The sequence below is a fragment of the Lagopus leucura genome, unplaced genomic scaffold (genome assembly GCF_019238085.1).
Source record: "Lagopus leucura isolate 7727_CA_CO unplaced genomic scaffold, USGS_WTPT01 Super-Scaffold_1, whole genome shotgun sequence".
NCBI classification, from domain to species: Eukaryota; Metazoa; Chordata; class Aves; order Galliformes; family Phasianidae; genus Lagopus; species Lagopus leucura.
The window spans coordinates 38,234,600-38,255,606 of NW_024962250.1; the positions used below are offsets into that span (position 1 = coordinate 38,234,600).

The 21,007-nt window shown below is 39.9% G+C and overlaps 1 protein-coding gene across 6 annotated transcripts in view; it reads right to left on the bottom strand.

Annotated features, from left to right (window-relative positions):
* Window positions 1–21,007, bottom strand: part of KIAA0586 (KIAA0586 ortholog) — a 65,955-nt gene that overhangs the window by 44,518 nt on the left and 430 nt on the right. For 2 of the 6 annotated variants that reach the window (XM_042864625.1, XM_042864617.1), the window contains exons 1-18: window positions 20,562–20,938; window positions 19,413–19,492; window positions 18,642–18,714; window positions 17,539–17,605; window positions 16,525–16,702; window positions 15,915–16,148; window positions 15,471–15,639; window positions 13,917–14,037; window positions 12,901–13,045; window positions 11,842–11,883; window positions 11,213–11,254; window positions 10,647–10,876; window positions 9,590–9,662; window positions 9,008–9,268; window positions 8,413–8,587; window positions 2,059–2,247; window positions 1,038–1,225; window positions 63–170 (exon numbers count right to left, since the gene is read on the bottom strand). In XM_042864625.1, coding sequence (XP_042720559.1) covers window positions 63–170; window positions 1,038–1,225; window positions 2,059–2,247; window positions 8,413–8,587; window positions 9,008–9,268; window positions 9,590–9,662; window positions 10,647–10,876; window positions 11,213–11,254; window positions 11,842–11,883; window positions 12,901–13,045; window positions 13,917–14,037; window positions 15,471–15,639; window positions 15,915–16,148; window positions 16,525–16,702; window positions 17,539–17,605; window positions 18,642–18,714; window positions 19,413–19,492; window positions 20,562–20,859 — 2,673 coding nt within the window. In that variant the 5' untranslated portion in view covers window positions 20,860–20,938. Of the gene's footprint in view, window positions 1–62; window positions 171–1,037; window positions 1,226–2,058; window positions 2,248–8,412; window positions 8,588–9,007; window positions 9,269–9,589; window positions 9,663–10,646; window positions 10,877–11,212; window positions 11,255–11,841; window positions 11,884–12,900; window positions 13,046–13,916; window positions 14,038–15,470; window positions 15,640–15,914; window positions 16,149–16,524; window positions 16,703–17,538; window positions 17,606–18,641; window positions 18,715–19,412; window positions 19,493–20,561; window positions 20,939–21,007 lie in introns of those variants that run through there. The other 4 variants (XM_042864643.1, XM_042864634.1, XM_042864652.1 and 1 more) reach the window with 3 other exon arrangements.

Consider the following 21,007-nt stretch of genomic DNA (forward strand, 5'->3'; position numbering starts at 1 on the left):
AAAACTGACTGATTTCTCTTATTAAAAAAATTAAATCCATACACATTTAGATTAATCAATACCTGTATTACAGCATCAGCAGGACAAAGTGCAGGTTTGGGTTCTGGAAGCACACTGTCTGCATTCACACTGCCACTTGAAACACTGTCAATATCAACATTTGGTAACACCTAGGAAAGAACAAATAACCACTCTGAATATTTATGTATTAGCTCAGCTACTGTTGTTGAACTGTTTATATTCTATCTTCCTACTGCTACTCAGTCATGAAATCCTTTTTCCTCTCAAGCTACTTGATTTCTCCTGTTCTCTAATTCCCTGGACTTTGTCTTGCATGTGATGAAAGGTGAACAGACTCATAACTATTTATGTAGCACACGAGTGTTTGACACGCAATTCATTTCAGTTGGCCTACAAGCCACTGTGCAAGGCTGATTATTGGCTTCATGCTGTCATATATCTGGTAAGGTAAAAGGTATGTGGGTAGTGATATGGAAGGGAACAGAGTACAAACTCATCCTGTAATTAACTTCAAGATCCATGAATCATATATATTTGAAAGGTGTATGGAGGAGTGTGTATATTCTCGACAATTTGAATCCAAGACATTGAATAAGTTAGAAGCATTCACTTCCTTGACAACAGACTCATGTGAAAATAAGAAGGCTAGGCAAGGACTTCAGTGGTTGATTAATAAGGAGTGAAATTCTTGGGCTGAATATCATGCTTGAGAGAGAAATCTAAAAGGCCAAATCATTCATCTAAAGACTAACATCAATATTAATATTTGTTTTATCCCGTTTCTTCTGGCTTTAAAGTCTCACAAAAAAAAAAAAAAGAATAAAGTGAAACACTATGACATAGGACTATTTTACAAACACCTTGCATAGCTGGCCAACAGAGAAAGTAATTTTCTGTTTGGCTTAAATGATTTTTAAGTTGTGATGCTTTCTTGGTAAGTTACCAGTGGATGAGACCATCTACAGTTAGCATTTATTCATTAAAATATACAAGAAGTCATCATTCTTGACACCAACCTGCACAGACAGTTGAGGGGGATCCTTCTTCTCTGATCTCATCTCTATTACAGCTATGTTTGGCTTTTTTACTTCAGCTGGAGGCTTTGGTGGCACTTGGGGAATAGAGGTTGTGACTGTAACAGGGTGTGGTGTACATGTAACTACTGCTGCAGGCTGCACTGAGATGTCATTAAGTTGGGTCTGACCTAAAGGAAGTTTTAAAACAATTACAGATACATATCAACCTCTAAAACAAGGCAGTAAATTAATAGATTAAATTCTGGGTGTCTATGTTTTACATGAAACAGACCAATTACAGCTACAGACTAAGAGTGTACTTTATTCTAATACCACTGACTGAAGCACTGTGCATCACCAAGTAAACTTTCCTAGCAAAAATGTGTACATTTACCACAGCTACTTTTTAGAAATTATTCATTTTACTTGACTAGAGTGACACCTACTGCTGAAAACACGCATAACTACATTGTCTTTGCCACTTAAAAATTACATGCCATGCTCCTTTCCCTTGACATCCTCTTAACTATATTCAAAATACTACTACGCTTTTTAGCATCCCTTAAATTTTGATGAGACCCTCCTATTTCTTACTTAATTATCATCTTTAAATGCTAACTCTTTCCAAAATAAGGCCTATACAGAGGTTCTACTGAAATCCAGGAACACAGAAACCATGAAAATGAGTTAGTGTGTTTGGCACAATCCTGATGAAGTTGTTGGATTGAAGTCACTGTAAATGTTGGATCCAATGCCCAAGGAACTGGTGATTCAGTTCCTACTTACACAGATACCAAACAAAGCCAGAACAAGAGCCCTACGAATGGAAAGTGCTCCAAAGAAGGCACATCCAGCTATACAGATAATTTCTCAGCCAGGTAACCCAGCATGAAAGATGAGGAAAACTGGAGCATTTTAAACTGTAGCTGCAAATCTCACAGACCAGGGCAAATCACCAACTTGACAAGACTGAAGCTGCAGGTATCAACTCACATCCCCTGTAGACATTATTCACTCCTACCTAGTGGAATAGCCATAGGAATTAGGTGACCTTCAAGGGGACCGCAGTCAGCTGGCACATCTCTGCTTGGACTAAAAAAATACTGATTTTCTTGAGCAAGTGCATACAGAGGATGCTGTTTCTTTGAGCTGATGACTGCCTTCCGTGCATGAGAACAAGTCTGTGTTCCTGCTGACTTCACCTTTGTACCTGAAATGAGAGCCATTTAAGTTGCACACCTTCAATGCGTGAACAACTCAGTCATATCACTACTGAAATCAAGCCTTGGAACCAAAACAGTTATGATTTTTGCTGTGGGATGAATGGAATGGGGTTGGGATACTGGACTGGCAGAATTGTAAGAGGGCCAAGTCAGATGTCTCAGTATTGACAGCAAGGCAGAAGTTAAAATGATAACTTTTGAACATCTAAATCTACATTATGTATGTATATGCATAAAATATAATCTTAGATCTCTGTTGTTTACAGTCATCACGCTTCACATATAAATGGCCCATTAGCACATGGCATCAAACACTCCTTCTAGCTCTATTTATATTTAAAAGCTTCCTAATTAATTGAATAATGGGAGTCAATGATTATAAAATTCAGGGATAATAAAGATTGATAATGTGACTTTTAACAATGCAGACACAAGAGTAAGCCAACCCATTTACGAAGTGGCATTTTAGTACTAACAAATTATGGGTTGTAAGCCTAAAAACAAAAATAGCAGGTCATAACTCTTCCATTAGAAAATGCAGGTCAGAAAGAAGCATCTCTGAGAAGGGATTTATTGTCATGTTGGTTGAGCAAAGCAATGAGAAATCACAATACAATGCTGTGGTCAAGTGGATAAGCATAATCTCCAGATGTCTCAACAAGAGAGCAGAAAGGTAGAGCAAGACAAGACTTCCATATATGATAATGTAACAATCAGCTCTAATTCTGCACCTCCATAAATACTGAAGTAGGTTGAATATTAAAAGATTGTTAAATTTTGTTAGGGAAATCACTTGGAAACTGAAGTAGCTGTAAAGTGAAGCCAAATGTTCCTTATAAATCAGATACAAAAATCTAAAATGTCCTGCTTCCTCTCGAACCATAAGGTACCACAGGAAGAAGAAACTAAGGGCAGAATTTCTCATGTCTCTAAATGATGAGCACATACCTTTCTTCAAAGCACAGATTAGCCAGAAATATTGTTCTTCACTCAAAGACAAATTACAGGACTCGGTAACATAAATAGATACAGTTCAGTGGCTTGTGATTTAGAAGAGGTCATGCTACATAATCTAACAGTCTCCCCTGGCCTTGAACTTTTGAGTAAAAGCAGAAATTGGCAACATATCTGTAATACTGCCAACTTGTAAAAACAAGGTTCTCACAGCAAGAATGATTAAGTACTGTGTACACACAGCACCTCATTTTAATTGCTTTCAACTTTTCATTTCTCCCTGAGAAGTTTATTTGCACTGGGCAGAAACTGGACATTTAATTATACTTTGTTTTAAAAACCTGGTGTTTTACATATATTTATTAGTTCAAATTATGCAGGAAAACAACTTTCTATTTTAGAGAAATGCCCTCTTGCTCATAAAAGTGTGAATAGCTGGATTTTTTTCCCCAATTTCCCAGAAGAAACCAAGCATTAGTCACTACAGTTTATTTGCAAAGAAAATGGTTGAGAAAGTTATAAAGTGACTGAAAGGAGACTCTCCAGACGGCTGTTTCAGACTTAAATAAACATCCTTATTCTAACGTTAATTTAAAACAAGCTCAGTGGACTGCTCTACCAAAAAAAAGTCATTTAATAAGGCTCCATTTTTCAGTCAATCAAACTCAAGGCCAAGTTTTAGCAATAATTTTAAAGCCTTTACCGGCTGGTACATCAAAGCCAGTATGGGAATCTGGGGGTGCAACTGAATCATAGAATCATAGAATGGCCTGGGTTGCAAAGGACCACAATGATCATCTAGTTTCAACCCCCTGCTATGTGCAGGGTCGCCAACCAGCAGACCAGGCTGCCCAGAGCCACATGCAGGCTAAAGTACTGCAGTGACATTTTGGAAAAGAAGCTGCATGACTGGAAAGAGCAAACCATGTCTAATACATGCTAGATTTGGTTTTCTTTCAAGAACCTCGGTGTTTACTCAACTTTGTTTCATTTTAATTACACTCCTACTGTAAAGGAGTAGGAATCTGTTTCAAATTCTACTGGTTGTACTTCCCTGCCATAACTGCATCTTTCAGAACAGCAGCCCACAAAAACACTCAGCAATTTTGTCATCAAGAGACTCACATAGGATGCAGAATAATTACTTTTCCATTTTGTTGGCAAGATGTAAGAACACACACTAATTAAGCAACTCGAGAAACTGTCATGGAAGAGTGAAAGACACGTCATGCCAGTATTAAAACAAAGGCTGACCTCAGTCTAAAGCCACAAAAATCAGAAAACAGGATAAATATTCATAGGATTGCTAAGGTAAGTGACATGTAAAGAAAAACCACATCCATCTTCCTTTCTTCCCTTAGATAAGGATACAAGGGTGTCTTATTTCAATTGCTGTCAAGATATAAACAAAATGTAACTTTCTGTAGCTGCAGTCTGATGTGAAATAAAGAAATGATTTTTAGGATGGCTTTACTTTTGCAAACACATGTTTCCCTACTGTTTTCGTATGACTTAATAACTTGGAAGAGAATGCATTAGGGTAAAGGCTATCCAGAGTTCATTCTGTTTTCAAGCATATAGTTTTTAAACTGTATTTGTCACACTCAAGAACTTTAGAACACTACAAACAGCATGGATCCAGTACAGTTTTCTTTTTCATTTACTATTCACCCCAACACAAAACAAGGTAAAGCACAGGAGAGGCTTGTTACAGCTACATGTAATTTGTACCTTTACATTTCACTACATTAAATGTGGTACCACGTAGAAAACTGGTAGCATCAAAATCCAGTGATCTACTGAGGAGGTGAATGGGGGGGGGGGGGGGGGGGGGAAGACAGGAACCACACACTTCCCACCCTTTAACCTTCCCCCCATTTTTAGGAGGAAGTTTTTCCCCCAGAGGGTGGTGAGGCACTGGCACAGGTTGCCCAAGGAGGCTGTGGATGCCCCATCCCTGCAGGCATTCAAAGCCAGGCTGGATGTGGCTCTGGGCAGCCTGGGCTGCTGGTTGGTGACCTGCACACAGCAGGGGGTTGGAGCTGGATGAGCATTGTGCTCCTGTGCAACCCAGGCCATTCTGTGATGATTTGCAAGGTCTTGTTTCTGAAATAATAAAATTGGCCTTCCTGGAAAGCTTGTAACCTTCTTTTTTGGAGAAGAGTTCTATAAATCTAGACAACAAACTAATTTAGGGCGCAGCAAAAGCAGAACTGCTAATTAAAACATATTTAAAGAAGCATCTGTTCTCAGATCTTAGAAGCAACTGTATCATAGCTACACTAAGTGCTAACTGGCACACATTACACTCAAAAAAGTAGGAAAAAAAAAAAATGAATAGGTGTGCAGCACTGCCAGTAGAGTCAAAACAAGAGGTGGGTCAGACTGACCCTTCAAACAAGTATCCTACCACTTAAAAACAGACAAGAAAAAAAAGAGAGGTCAAATCAAAACTAGAAGCAGAAAGCAGTTTTAAATCATGTTTTCAACTCTTGAAGTTAAGTTTTCAAGAGTGTTTCTGTTCTTTATGAGGACATCTCAAAACTCCCCTGAAAATGTGAATTGGAAATACATTCTAGCAGTAAGATTGATTCTTCATGGATCACAACTGGGTTTGAGAGCAGTCTAAGAAAAGTGCCAGAATCACATAAAGACAGCTCCTTGCTTAACACCCAATTCTTGTACTGGTTTGAGGATTTGCAACCTCAGATGTAAGTCATAATTTCAAAAAAAATAGTAGTGCTGCTCTCCAAAGACATACATACAGTGCTTTATACCATCTATTTTTATGGCCTAAAACCACAGTTTTGTTAAGTGGCTGCCTTTATCATAGTACTCTCCTATACTTCATACAGAATGTAATATTTTGACAGTTATAAGAACACAATTTTTAAGTGTGACAGTTAAGATTGCATCAATTGCACGTTTACTGCATGAGCACAAGTCCAAGAAGTGAAGAGGGAAGGCAGCTAATAAATACTGCACTCTTCTTCCACTGGTGCTCACCCTATTATCTTGATTGTGCCTACAATCACTTTCACTGCCTCTTAAACTCAAACACATTCTTTTTCTTGATCATTATCTTTGATCAGTCAGCTTGCTAGCTCTCTGCTGCAGTGAGTCTAAGAGCCCTTGTTGCTTTTCATTCCTTCCTTCCCTCTTCACTCCACTGTCTCTTTCTTTGCTTAGATTTTTCAGTTCTTGCTGGTTTTTACCTCTTCAAAATTTATAAAACAACTTCAGTAAAGGAAAATGCTAGTTTGAATACACTCTTTCCTGTGCAGATATGGGAAGGATGGCAATCCCCAGACAACTTCAATCATAATGAAAATAACAGTGCAATGGCTTTGGAAGTTTCTTTGATTACATTTTATCTTTTGTAACAAGCTTTTCTATTATTGGAGAAGAGAAGGCTCTGGGGATTTTAAATGGAGACAGGGGAGGTTTAGGTTGGATATGAGGAGGAAGTTTTTCACACAGAGGGTGGAACAGGTTGCCCAAGGAGGCTGTGGATGCCCCATCCCTGCAGGCATTCAAGGCCAGGCTGGATGTGGCTCTGGGCAGCCTGGGCTGCTGGTTGGCGACCTGCACACAGCAGGGGGTTGGAGCTGGATGAGCATTGTGCTCCTTTGCAACCCAGGCCATTCTGTGATTATTAGGAGTAACAGCAGTCTTGACCTCTAAAAATTCCCTTAGCCCAGTGTGTTGTTCTGACAGACCTACGACAGATCAATCTTCATTTCTGTAGTAAGAATCAGTGAGTTTTGAAAAGGTAAACACGAAACTAAAGATCCAATTGAAACAGAAGCACCCAAAGCACAAACCATTCATGATATGTGAAAGGCTCACAAGAATCCTGAGATGCATTGGTTGTGAGAAGACAGAGCAAAAGTCCCTGACACAGCTCAAAACAGGACCACGTGTTCTGCAAATCCACTTCAAGTACAATCCTATGCTTTCCAGCAGGTTTACTTAGGCAAACACTGAGTTGCTCTATTCTTTATGTATTGAGTTTTAAAACAGAAATGAGATAAAGACTGTGCCTTCCAACATCATCTGTTTTCCAACCTAAGTTCCATAGTTACCAGTGTATGCTTTAATCCTGACTTGCTTTCATAAGCATCATGGCAGTGCCACACACACAGTGCTTATTTCACTCTGCTGTGCTTTCTTTTCTCTTTCTTTTTCTTTACTCATCCTTTAGAAAATAATTTTAAATAATTACCTTCGCTGACAGAGTGAACTGAATTAGAATTGTGTTACAAATTTAATTTACTTCAAGCCAGAGAAAATAATCAAATTTAATTAAGATTTGTCTTTGTACCTCATTGCTTCCTTAATGAAGGCTATATTCATTAGCATGATATTCAGTGAGCGGATGAATTTTACTGGAACACCCATTCCTTTCTACTAAATCAAGATGAAGTTGATGTACACTTACCTATGCCAGCTTTAATTTTACTTCTTTCACTATTACTTTAAAAATTAGGAACTACTGGTCTTAACAGATTGCCTACAGAACTCATGAATAGAATTTATTATCAGTTAATTAATAACTTTATCAAGTAAATAACCTTAACTAATTAGTTAAAAAAAAAAAAAAGTTATACTCTGCATTTAAACTTCACTAACAGAAGAAGAGTTGTCTCCATTTAGGGAACTGAACCACTGATTAACATGTCTTCCAAAGCTTTCAAGTTAATAGATATCATCATCATCTTGCACTTTGCACTGTTCAACTCTCGTATTAGAGGCAGGAAAAGAAATATCAGGCTTCCTTAGTTTTTCAAATCTTAGTAGATTTGAACTGAATCAATCTATTAAATGGCACAGCTGGGTAAACCTGACACAGGTAACCTTCACCAGAACCTGGATTAGCCTTTCAACACATTCAACTTACAGGTGCTTATGCAATTACTTCCAGCAATTCCATCTTTTAACTTCAAAGCTTGAGCAACAAGTAATATATACTATGTTTCTTAGGTTTAGAAATAGGTATGAATTTGACAACTTAAAATAAGTGAGAAACAAAAAAGAAAGTGGAAAACCTGCTGGTGTTTTGTGGTTTTTTTTTAGTTTTGAAATTCCTGCAGTTGCTTCAGCCCTAAATGAAAGAGCAGGGGAACACAAGAAATACAAGGGATTCCTAATAGGCAAACTGGTAAGGAACACATTGTACACATCCAGGAATCACTTACCTCTAACACACTCTATCACTCTGGGTCTTTGAAGTTTAGACTTAGGAGAGGGAGAGTTGAATCTCAGATAAGGTGCTTTTTTGAGAGTGCTTCGATGGCCCTGGTAAATTGGTTTTCCATAAACTTGGCTTAAATACTCTTCATTCTGTACCACTGCACGTCCACTCACAGGCTCCTATCACCAGAAAAAGAAGTTCAGAGCTCTTCATATGTGAACATTTGAAAACAACAGAAAAATTACAGAAATCTAGTGGGAAAAAAAAAAAGTTTTGCAAAAAGCATTATATACTGCATGCACACATGAAAACCTCTGCACACAGAATATATGTATGAGACACTTACCAGCAGGTGGATGAAACATCAGGTTACAAACTTGTAACAAGACAATGAATTCTACACTGCTATACGTGCTTAGACTTAGGCTTCTACAGAACATAAAAATAAACTCAACTCTCACAAGAAAATTCCACAGGACAGGGCAATCATTTTCATGTGAAATTATTAGTCTCACATTCAAATTTTCCCACAAATCCCACAATCTAGAGCACAGATTGCATAGCACTACCAAAAAGAAACCAAATCCTTATGAACTCACATCTGTCCCTTTTTTATTCCTCTGCAAACTTTCAGAAGAAAAATAAGTTCTAAAGCCCAGTTTGCTTTTGTTATCATCTGCATGATTCTGCAGTAACTTAGCTGCAGATAAAGGCTTCTTTGTTGAGCATCCTTGGATTTTCTGAGTTTTTGCTTTAATTTCTTTACTGTTCTTCATAGCCTTGATGTTCTGGGCTCTCTTGATCCATGGGACCTTCTGATCATATTTCACTTGTTCCATATCATTTCTTGCCATTTCTGCCTAAAGATAAAACACAAACATAGTAAAAGGAGATTTTATCTTCAAGGCTATCAGAAGAGTCCATGGATAACTTTGATGTTCTAAGAAATGGTCAGTGCTTTTCATGTTAGCCAGCAACTGTGACCAAGTGATTTTCATTAAGGAATGAAAGCTTTAGAATAGATGTAAATATTTCTCTACAGCAAACTACAAGTTAGTAATAATAGTTTCTTATGTTTTCAGATTGTGGGTGAATCATGCTTAAATATCAACATGAAAGAACAATGTGAGCTGGAAAAACACAGTGCAAGAAACCTGAACTCATTTTTTCTCCAGCCATACCTGGATTTCTGCACTAATGGCCTTAATCCTCTCATCCACAGCCTTTCTGATACGAATCTTCTCCAATGCATCTCTGAAACAGAAGGAACTGTTTTAGGTCTGAAATTGCACTGATTAATTCGTGGGAAAGTAGGGACCTTTTCTGTGGAACTCTATGGAAACAGAAACCCAGAATATGGATCGTGCACATCTACAGTCTCCAAAACACACTGAGCACACCTTATTTGGGTTTCCCAAACCTAGATGTTCTTACATAATGCCACCTGCAAAAACTTTCCTGCTGATGTGTACTAATGGGATTGCAAACATCTCTGAGTAAGTGGCAGTTGCATGCCCTTTCATATTTTCCATCAAAAGTTGAAGAAATAGGTCTACAAAAAAAGTTGAATAAATAGGTCTGGGACCCAACTCAAAACAGAAGAACAGATGACAAAGATTGTCACTTCCTCTACAATACAATTATAGCAGCTATCATGCCTGAAAGATCTTTACACAAAAAGAATTACCATTTTCAAGAAAACACAAGAACATTTTAAGAGGAAAACTGTAATTTAGTAGGTCCATTTAATGCAATGGATTAACCAAGTAAAAGTTCAAAAACCAAAAGATCTGCTGTACAACGACTAATTTCCTAGCATTTAAAAGTCTCTGCAGAACTGAATGATGACATTGCTGTGGAATATTTCTATTGCTGCACATTTGTCTACAAAAAGTTCAGCACACCCTGCTACTGACAGCAGAACACTTCAGCCAGTTGATAGTCCCAGAATTCAGATTTACCTTCTGGAGAACAGGTTGTACAGGTGTTGACAATTAACAGGTTCTTGTCAAAAAAAAACCCACAAAACCACCTCAATTCATATCACAAGGTTCAAAAAACCTTGAAGTTCAAGGGAATCATGTTATAATTTCTAAGAAGAATCACTAAATAGTTCTTTTCAAGGAACTGCACTAGCTCTTCAATGCACGGGATTGAAAAAACTGTGAGAGGTTTAAAAGACAAAGGTGAGCACATAGAAGGAACAGTCACACAAAGCACTGAGGAATGGAGCCTAACCTGTTTGTAGTCAAGGCGTTTATGAAAGCAGACATGGCACCTCCACCTTTTGCACGAAGAATGGCTTCCAAGTTTTCTTCAAGAACTTTTTTTCTGCTTTGAACTTCTCTCAAAACCTTCCTTGCATCACTCAGGATAGATTCTGGTTCTTTAACATTTTGAAGGACGGATGGTTTAATGAGTTGATTAAGTTCAGGAGGATCAGATGCAATGGTTTTAGTCGGTTTTGACTACAATTGAAACAAAACCACTGGATTTTAACCAGAGATTATAATGTAGTTTTCTATACTGTTAGTTTGTGAAGAGATGGCAACTGTATAGATGTGCATGTAAACCCTCGTGTATCTACGTAACAGTACTGAAGAATACTTAAACATGCAGCAAAAACCAAACCCCTCTACTTATATATACGCCCCAAGATGCACCTGGCAATACATTTAAGCTTTAAACAAACAACAAACCACCACAACCACACCTCAACACCACCATGATTCTCTCCCTTTTGCTGATTTTTTACTTTTCAGAAGAGGAGGTTGAGGGGAGTTCTTACTGCTCTCTTCAAGTACCTGAAAGGTGCTTACAGCGAAGGCAGGGCTGGTCTCTTCTCCCTGGGGACAGGATGAGGGAAAATGGCCTCAAGTTACACAGGGGGAGGTTTAGGTTAGATACTAGGAAACACTTTTTTACAGAAGGGGTTGTTAAGCACTGCAGTAAGCTCCCCAGGATGGTGGTTGAGTCACCAGCCCTGATTGTGTTTAAAAACCGATTTGATGCGGTGCTCAGGGACATGATTTAGCAGAGGGTGGTTAATTAGGGTAGTTTGGTTAGGTTGTGGTTGGACTTTAAGGTCTTTTCTAACCTAAGCAATTCTATGATTCACTATCAACCTTCCAATGATAGACTTCCCAATCACCCAGAGCATGGAATGCTACTTATATCAGCATTCCACACCATGCTTGTCTGAGAAGGATTTGTTCTGTCTCATTCCCTCAAGGTAGTTCCTTAAGGCTGAATAAGACAAGCCAATGAACAAGTTCCATTTTACTTTGAGTAATGTAATCTTTACATAACAACTTCTTTTCCAAGCAAACAGATATGCAGTATTTACCATAACATTATCCCACTGTAAACAAATTCAATACATTTCCATACTTCACAGTTTAAGACTAATACATAAATAAATTTCAAAGTATACCTTAATGAGATCATTCATGTCTGATTTCCATGTATTTGCATCCTAAAAATAAGGAAGAAAAACCGTTGAAACTTATCTAAAGACAAATCTGTCAGGGTAAAGTCTGGAGTGGATATGTGATGAATTTAAATAGACACAGAATTCTTTGTGAACTGTTAAATCTCAGTGTGCACTGCTTTTAGGTTAGAGCACCACCTTCTGTTCCATCTCCGCTTATCTCAGTCTCTTCAGACCTTTTGGATGTTTGTGGTGAACTAGGGGTCATTCACCCCAATCGTTTACTCTCTCACTCTACAAGGCTCTCAAGCAAGGATGAAAAGTCTTTAGTGAAGTACCTAGTTAGCTCAGCTCCACATTTGTTGAATTAACCATCCTGGTCTTCCTACTGAGTTTTCTTTTTCTTTAAGGAAGATACTTGAGACCATTTAAGTCAGCTCCTTACCCATTATTCTTTCTTTCCATCTTGTTCCATTCTGCCTGTGCTAGGTAGGGTACATTATTCAGTGTCAGCTTTTAGCAAGAGTAGTATGCAAATATTTGTAATGCAAATGCAGTACATGGCATCTGTTCTCTTACTAAGAAGTGCAATCCACTAATATGTTACAAAAAACTACGAAATATTACTTACAGGAAAGGAAGTATCTTATGTACATTCAACTTCAGAGATGTTTTAAGTGGAACATTATTCTTGCCCAAGAGGGAATGTTTCACCAGCTCTGTTAGAGCTCTATAGCTCTAATATCACAGGAACAGAGCCAGCAGAAAAGAAGCCCCCAAAATATCAGGATACCTTAAAACAAATAATTAAACAAATAAAAGAAAACATCCTTATTTATTACTGTTTTACCTATGGTAGAAGGGCAGTGAGAGCCTCAACAGTCTGGTCAAATTCCTTCCACACGCTAAAAAAAAAAACCTTCAATATTTCAAATCACTGAAAACTACATTCTTACAAAGGCAGAGGCAAGGGAAATGTTTTTACTGATAAGACCTGTAAGTTCTCAGCGTTTTTTATGTCTCTTTCTGAAACTCCAGTCATTCTGAGAGTACAAACTTTACCTGTAGCACGTCGTGCATCTCTTTTCTCAACTGGCCAAGAACTTGAAGCAAATCATCTGCTTTTTTCACCGTTTTCTCAATTGAATTGCAATTTTGGGAGGAGTTTTCATAAGCAGGGCACGGGTCTGTTTGCAAAGCAGTAGGCCTGATGGGAGAAATACCCTCCATTGTAAGTTTCACAGCTATTTTTGTGGTCCACAAGAAATCGCTGACTTCCACACTGAGCATGGATTTAAAATGCAGGAATATCAAGGTTTTGTGCAGAATAGAATTTGCTTTTTCCCCTAAGCTTACGGACAGATTACTGAGTTTCCTCTGTTTATCACTCAGCACGTTGAGCTGCATCCTTGTATTTGCAACAGTGAAACTGCATTTAACATTCAGACCTAGCAGAACAACATTTTAACTTTAAAAACCTTCCAGTTTAAAGCAATTCATATTTTCATAAATAAGACTATTTCTGTAGCTGTTTCTCACATATTAGTGAAATTTTGTCAAAGCATTGCCTGAGGGAAAACACATTTCAGACTGCATTGCCTAGAAACTTAGCTTAGCTTAACCTAAAGCTTAGAAACTGATGCTGCTCCTTCCTAACAGTTCTCATATAGCTTCCAGAAGTAGCCTGGAGTCTCATTGACAAGATAATTCTATTTTAATACAGTGCCTGCACAGCTGGCTTTCTGATGCTACTCCTGAAGCCACAGCAGTAGAGGAATTACATTTAGAAGACAAAAAAGCACTCCAAGTGATACCTACTGACCTCTGAGAATGGTGTTACAAATTGCTCTGACCAGCCAGCTTCCACCTACCTTCAGGACACAGTGTGACCAGACACAGAAGCTTCATGCAAATACTTGTGCTCTGGTGTTTTACTTCAAACATAGCTTTGTTGGAGTCAAGAGCCAAGGCAGTGACTCTTTCACACCACCACCATCTCACACATCTTTCTCAACTTCATTAAAATTAACAAACAACAACAAACACGTCCTCAATTTTGGATATGGGCATTTGTTTACCTTTCTATCTCAGAATGCCAGCTCATTTTATCATTGGTCAATGTTGTCTTCTCAGAAGACTCCATTTGCCCCCATGGAGCTACTTGAGGATTTGGGAGATGCTCAAGTTGTCTCCCATCACCTAAGGCAGGAAAAAAAAAGTCACAAGTACCATTAAGTTCATTCAATAGATTTCAATACCTCTTTTCTTTTCCAAGCATTACACTAGTCCATATTACTACGATTGCTTTACATTAGCAAAGTCAGAAAACACATGAATGAAACCATGGCAAGCAATTGAGTCCACAATGTTACAGATTTGTTCTTCCTTCATCTGGTTTCATTTATTCCTTAACTCACAGCACAAAGAGAACACGTGACAGCATTGAAAAGGCTGAAGCAGCACTCTGATGAAGATACTAAAAGACATTTTGTCCATGCCTGGTTCCATCTTTAGTCCTGAATTATTCTCCTAAACACAACCAACTCAAAAAAAGACAATTTACTTTTTCTGGATAAAATGTTCAAAACCAAGTTCCATACCACTAAGCTGATGTCAAGTAGTAAATCAATGTATTTGCTTTGCACTTGCTATTTTAATTGCTATAACCCAGGGACTTGGTGCATGAGTTTGTGTGAAAAAAATTGTTCAGACAATGATAACTAAGTTATTGAGGAGCTCTTCGATTTTAAATTATCCTGTATAATCTTCATTAAACCTGACATTATACGGTCACTGTTTAATTTGTCATCTCACAAAACATCTCAGGCAGAAAATCTGCCTGGAGGCTATAGGACATCACAGGATTTCACAGAATGGCCAGGGTTGGGAGGGACCTCAAAGATCATGAAGCTCCAGCTCCCATACTGCAGGCAGGGCCACCAACCTCCACATTTCATAGCAGCCCAGGCTGCCCTGGGCCCCATCCAACCTGGCCTTGAACACCTCCAGGGATGGACGGGGCATCACAGCCTCTCTGGCAGCTGTTCCACCACCTCACCACTCTCACAGCACACAACTTCCCCCTGACATCCAACCTCAATCTGCCCTCCCTCAACTTCAAACCATTTCCCCTTGTCCTGTTGTTATCTACCCTTTCAAAGGGTTGCCTCCTCTCCTGTCTGTAGGCTCCCTTTAGGTACTGCAAGCTGCCATGAGGTCACCCCACAGCCTTCTTTTCTCCAGGCTGAACAAGCCCAGCTCCCTCAGCCTATCTTGAAGTCTTCAGTTGGTTAAGAGCAGCTGACTTATTTCCAACCATGAACTCTCCCAGACATATTTTCAACTATTCTGAACACAAGTACACATGTGCTATCAAACCAACAGCTCAGAGGAGGGGGGAACAAACAGTGTCTCTGCCTCCCCAGATGGAATTAATTTGATGCAGACTATGCAGTTAGTAAGTGCCAAACTCTCACTTTCATTTTAATGAATGTATGTTATGCTGCAAAAACCATTTTTACAGAAGAAACATTTCCTTCTCATTGCTAACATGGTATATACTATTCAGTATTAGTAAATCAAAATCAATGCAAAACTAACACTGAAAAATAGATATAATAAGTTTTCTTCACCTTGTGTAGGCAGACCACCAGAAGGAAAAAAACTCTTCTGAGATGATGATATTCCACTGTTAAGCAACTGCTGCTCTGCCTTCTCAGATTGTTTAGTCATGAGACCAGAAGAAGGCAGGTGAGTCTGCTGCAAGCCACCCATGTTGACAGCAGAGCTAAAGAAATGAGACTGAGAGAGAAATTACAGTGAATTTCTGATGCTTCCATTCATTTCCTATGTAAAACTCCCCACATGAATACTTGCCATGTGATCATACAAATCAGATTTTGATATGATTCTTGAGAGGGGGAAAAAAAAACAACAAAAGACATAACAATGGGGATAACTCCCAAATTTCCATAATCAACATATAATTCCAGTTTTAAAAAGCAGATGATGATAACATTAACACCGAGATATAGAAGAAATGTTTAAACAAAAGCTTTGCCTTCTTACACAGATACCTGAATACTCATTTGATGCTCCTGCAGCTTTTCCAGATGGTGAATCCGTTGCAGCATAAAAGCATTCATTTGTTTTTCAAGCTCATTGACTCTTTCGTGACAGTGGGGCTTCTCATGTTGAGTCTTTGTATTTGTTTGCTGTTCAGCAACACGCTGCAGTTGCCTCTCAGTCTCCTGTAGCTTGTGAAGCAATGTAGAAACTGAGTTAACTTTAGCTTGCAAATCATTTTGTACCTAAGAGAAGAAGAGAAAAAAGAAAAAACCTTGCTGCAAGCATGAACAGAACACAACAGCCTCCCCATCATCAAGGAGTGATTTGGTTCCCAAAAGACAGACAAAATATCAGTTAGCTTTAATGTTGGTAGCTTAACAGCACTATGAAATTCTTCTGAGAGATAAATCAAATGGCCTCCATCCATATGCAGCCACATCCCATTTAGCCAAACCCCAAGCAGTTGTCTCTGCTGTGATGGTCAGCTGTCTGAGATCATCAGCACAGAAAACAGTAAGCAGATATTCAGTTCTACCACCAATCACTTCAAGTCTGCTTAGAAGATCTACTGGTTCAAAGTGGGCAAAGAACTACCATTGCCACAAGCTGCTGACTCACTTTAAGAAGAGGAGCAGTGGTAGCAATGGCAGCAGCAGTTGCTGCTGCAATGGTTGTTGCAGAATCAGCTTCCCTGTGCATTGAGCTGGGGTCCTGACCAACACCTTCCTTTCTTTCAGGGGAGGCATTTCCTAAGAGCTGCACCTTCACCTCCTTAAATACAGGAGCACTTCGTGTTCTGTAAAAACAAACAGGGTCCTGTAAATAACACTGTTTTCTTAAAATCCACTCTTTTCCCCCATTTAACACCAGAATCACCAGTTATATAAGCATTACTCCGTGAAGATTTTGATACCCATGAAATAAAATTATTCCCATAATTTGGTATGACACTAGAGGTTTCTCAGGGTTATACCCACAGGAGGGGGGTTGGAACCAGGTGATCTTTGAAGCCCCTTCCAATCCAAGCCATTCTATGATTCTTTGTTACAGTTTCAATATAAAAAGGCATTTCCATGTGGTATTTCCATGACCACAGCAAAGAATATGTTTAACAAGTTGCATTTTGCAAAGAACAGCATGCTAGTAGCAAAGCTCTACTATAACATACTTGATCTTGAAGATTTCCAGCCTACAGATGAACAGCATATATCCACACTGGTCTTTAAAGACAGCCTACATGTTCATAGAATCATCACAGAATGGCCAGGGTTGGAAGGGACCTAAAGATCACGAAGCTCCAGCCCCCCACCGCATGCAAGGCCACTAACCTCCCCATTTAATACCAGCCCAGGCTGCCCTGGGCCCCATCCAACCTGGCCTTGAACACCTCCAGGGATGGATGGGGCATCACAGCCTCTCTGGGCAGCTGTTCCAGCACCTCACCACTCTCACAGCACAGAACTTCCCCCTGACATCCAACCTCAATCTTCCCTCCCTCAACTTAAAGCCATTTCCCCTTGTCCTGCAGTTATCTACCCTTTCAAAGAGCTGACTCCTCTTCTGTTTTGGCAGAAACTGAGGAAGTACCTACTATTAACATAAAAACAGAATGGTACAACAACACAGACTTACTTTTGCTTTAATGCTGCTCTCAATGCTTCTTTCTGTCCAGTAGGATACCGAGAAATTAAAACATCATCTGTGTGGAAGGATATAAACCACATTTTGTCAGGTTAACTAATACACAGCACCCATTTCAGAAGTAGACACAAAGAGTTATTGAATCAACAGGTAGATTTCATTTAACACAGTTTTACATAGTATTGAATGCTGGTATTAATAGAAGCAATTTTTGTATGCTCTGTAAATGACGACATCACCCTATCCTAATAATATTTGAAAAAGATTGTCATGTAAATGGCAACTTGAGCTCAAACAATGTATGCAATGGAACCCTGCACATTTCAACTTGAGATAAATGTAATTGAAAAAACAGCTATCAAGTTGTGTGGAACTGGTCCAAGATGTGATGGGTTCACTGTTTCACTGCTGCTATTTAGACAGGTAGAACACACGTGCTGCTAAGCCAGACAGCTGCTGCCTCCCTGAGTCATAGAAGAGGAAGTCAAAACATTGCTTCTTGCCTTAAGCAAAGGGAGCCATTTCTGCTTTTCTCCCCCATCCAGCCAAAAAACCTTCAGAGATGTATTTCCTTTTAAAAGCCACAAATCTGAGTGAAACTGACTGCACAGTCAGACGTTACAGGAAAAGGCATCCACAACGTATTTCCTAGACTGTTATAAGTCAAAAACTTACTTCTCATGGCTGCTCACAGAAAATGACATGAAGCAGATTTACTCACAACAGGAAAACACACACAAACAAGGTCCTCAAAACAAATAAACAAACATATATAGAAAGTCTTTATGCAGAAATGAGAATTAGTTCAATTAGCAAAACGAATCTCGAAGTTTCTGGTGTGCTGGTGGAAGTCCCACTTCATCACAAGGGCTACACAATCCACAGGATGGACAAAAAGACAGAAAGTAAAAGTTTGCAACATTTAAAAATATAAATTACTATTATTATTATTATTATTTTTAATCAAAGCCATTTTTTGAATACTTGCAGTCAGGAACTTCTACATTGCAGAAAAGTATCTATGAAACAAAGCCTGCTTCTCCTCTACCAGTCTTATGGAAAAAGAGCCGTAGCAGTACATCGATTTGTCTTACTTTCAGGCCTCCTGCTGTCTTCTGGTGAATGACCTGCTTCTTTAGGATTACCTGCAGCTTCTTTAGGATAATCCTTCAAAAACAAGAAGAGTAGAAAAGCACACATCAAAGCCTGCAGTATCAATGGCCAGATTTTCACAAGGAGACAGAACTGCTGAATACACTTACAGTTGTGTAAGTGACTCCACAGTGCAGTAACACACAGTCACTGAACACAGTGAACAGAATACATTAAGGCTTCCCACTATCACAGAGCCATAAGGACTTTGCACTCAATAATTTCCACGACATTGCAGGGATAGAAGCTAAAAACATAATTCTCATTGCAGAATGAATGCCCTACAGGCAGACCTCCATTATATGGAAGACACAATGAACAAATCAAAGGAAAATAAACCTTCTAATCACAAATATTAAGTAGTTTATGTAAATCAATGTCTATTTCAATACCTATGAGGTGAATAAGAAAGAAAACCACGAACCTTTAGGTTTTACTAATGAATATTATGAAACGTGCAACAGCTTTTTCAGAGGGGGAATTGCACTAAAATTTAAAAACATACCTGGGTGTTAACTATGCAACAGGCAGCAATACAGTAAATAAATCCCCTCCAAACACTTCAGCATGAATATCACATTAGCAGCAACTGGGTACTTTTCATTCAGAAGTGGAGCTCAAGTTCTGCTGTGCTTCTACAGAAGCTGCAACTTTCAGAGAAAAATGCTGATCTCTCAGCTCAGGGTTGTGGGAAGCAACAGTGACTTTCTTACCATCTGTGGTACAAAGATGGCCTCCACAGGATCTTCCACTAAAAGCAAATGTTCTGGGTGACCCTTAGTACTCCAGACTCCTAAAATAAAAGCAATTTTACTGTGGTTCAAATGATCTTGAATGTATTTTCATTGTCCCCTGATTAACTCAAATTTCAGTCTGTTCTCTGCTTGATACTTATCTAAATATAACAACTTTCATAACACAAACGACAGGAAGGGGAACGGCTGCTTACAAGGGTAGATAGTGATAGGACAAGGGGGAATGGTTTTAAATGGAGACAGGGGAGGTTTAGGTTGGATGTAAGGAGAAAGTTTTTCAGCCAGAGGGTGGTGAGGCACTGGCACAGGTTGCCCAAGGAGGCTGTGGATGCCCCATCCCTGCAGGCATTCAAGGCCAGGCTGGATGTGGCTCTGGGCAGCCTGGGCTGCTGGTTGGTGACCCTGCACACAGCAGGGGGTTGGAGCTGGCTGAGCATTGTGCTCCTTTGCAACCCAGGCCATTCTGTGATTCTATGACCACAGTCATCTACCTGAACCTTATGAAATGGAAATGGTTTATTGAATGCTACCAGTGATCATTTTCACACAGATGGTTGCAATTTTTCTGATTTGGAAACTGTATCTTCTCTCTCTGGTCATGGCAACAGGATCTGAGGGAACAGCGTGGAGCTGCATCAGAGGAGGATCGAGGGGATTAGTGAAAGGCTGTGTTCCAGAGGGTGGTGGGCATGGGATGGGCTGCCCAGGGCAGTGGACACAGCCCTGAGCTGCCAGAGATCAGAGAGCCTTGGGACACTGCTCTCAGCCACTGGGTTTGGGTGGTGCTGTGTGGAGCTGAGAGTTGGACTCAGTGATGGTTGCGGGCTCCTTTCAGCTCAGAACATCCTGTGATTCTATGCTTTTTAAGCACTAAGAATCTACAGCGAGGACTGGGGGCTGCTAGAGGAACTCTGCACCAATCAAAGGCACGCACAACCATTGGAAAAGCACTGTAAAAATGCTGATGTTGATAACATTAGAGTGCAGGCAGGGCTTCCAAAATTACAATGCTCTGTAACAGAAAACAGTAGATTATATAATCTTAAATAGATTAAACCTAACCTGAATTTGTCCAACAAACGAAAAATAAATGTAACAAATGAATACCTGGTGCGGCGCTGCAGGGCGTGACATCGGCGACGCTACAGCTCGAAGCCCTGTTTGATGACAATGACACGGCCGGAGGCACGCATGGCGTTTCCCTTCGACCCAAAACCACACCGCTCGTCTGGCCAGACGGAACCGCCTCGCGGAGCTTCGTTACACAAACGGCAACGCCATTCCCGCACCCGCCTCCTCCAGAGCCTTTCGCCCCGTGGGCACCGGTGGAGCGAACGAGCACATCCCCGGCCGTCAGGCTGCTCAGCGAGTCCCAGCTGATACTGGAGCTGCTCTCCGCTGCCATGAAGGCTTCGTAGCGGAGAGGCGGTCGGCGGTGTTCTAAAGGCGAACCCTACGGGCCGCGCGAGGCAGGGCCGGCTGCAACCGCCGCCATGGCAACGGCGCCCGCTCCCCCTCAGGCGCGCCGTTCTGACGCACTTCCTGTCGCGCGC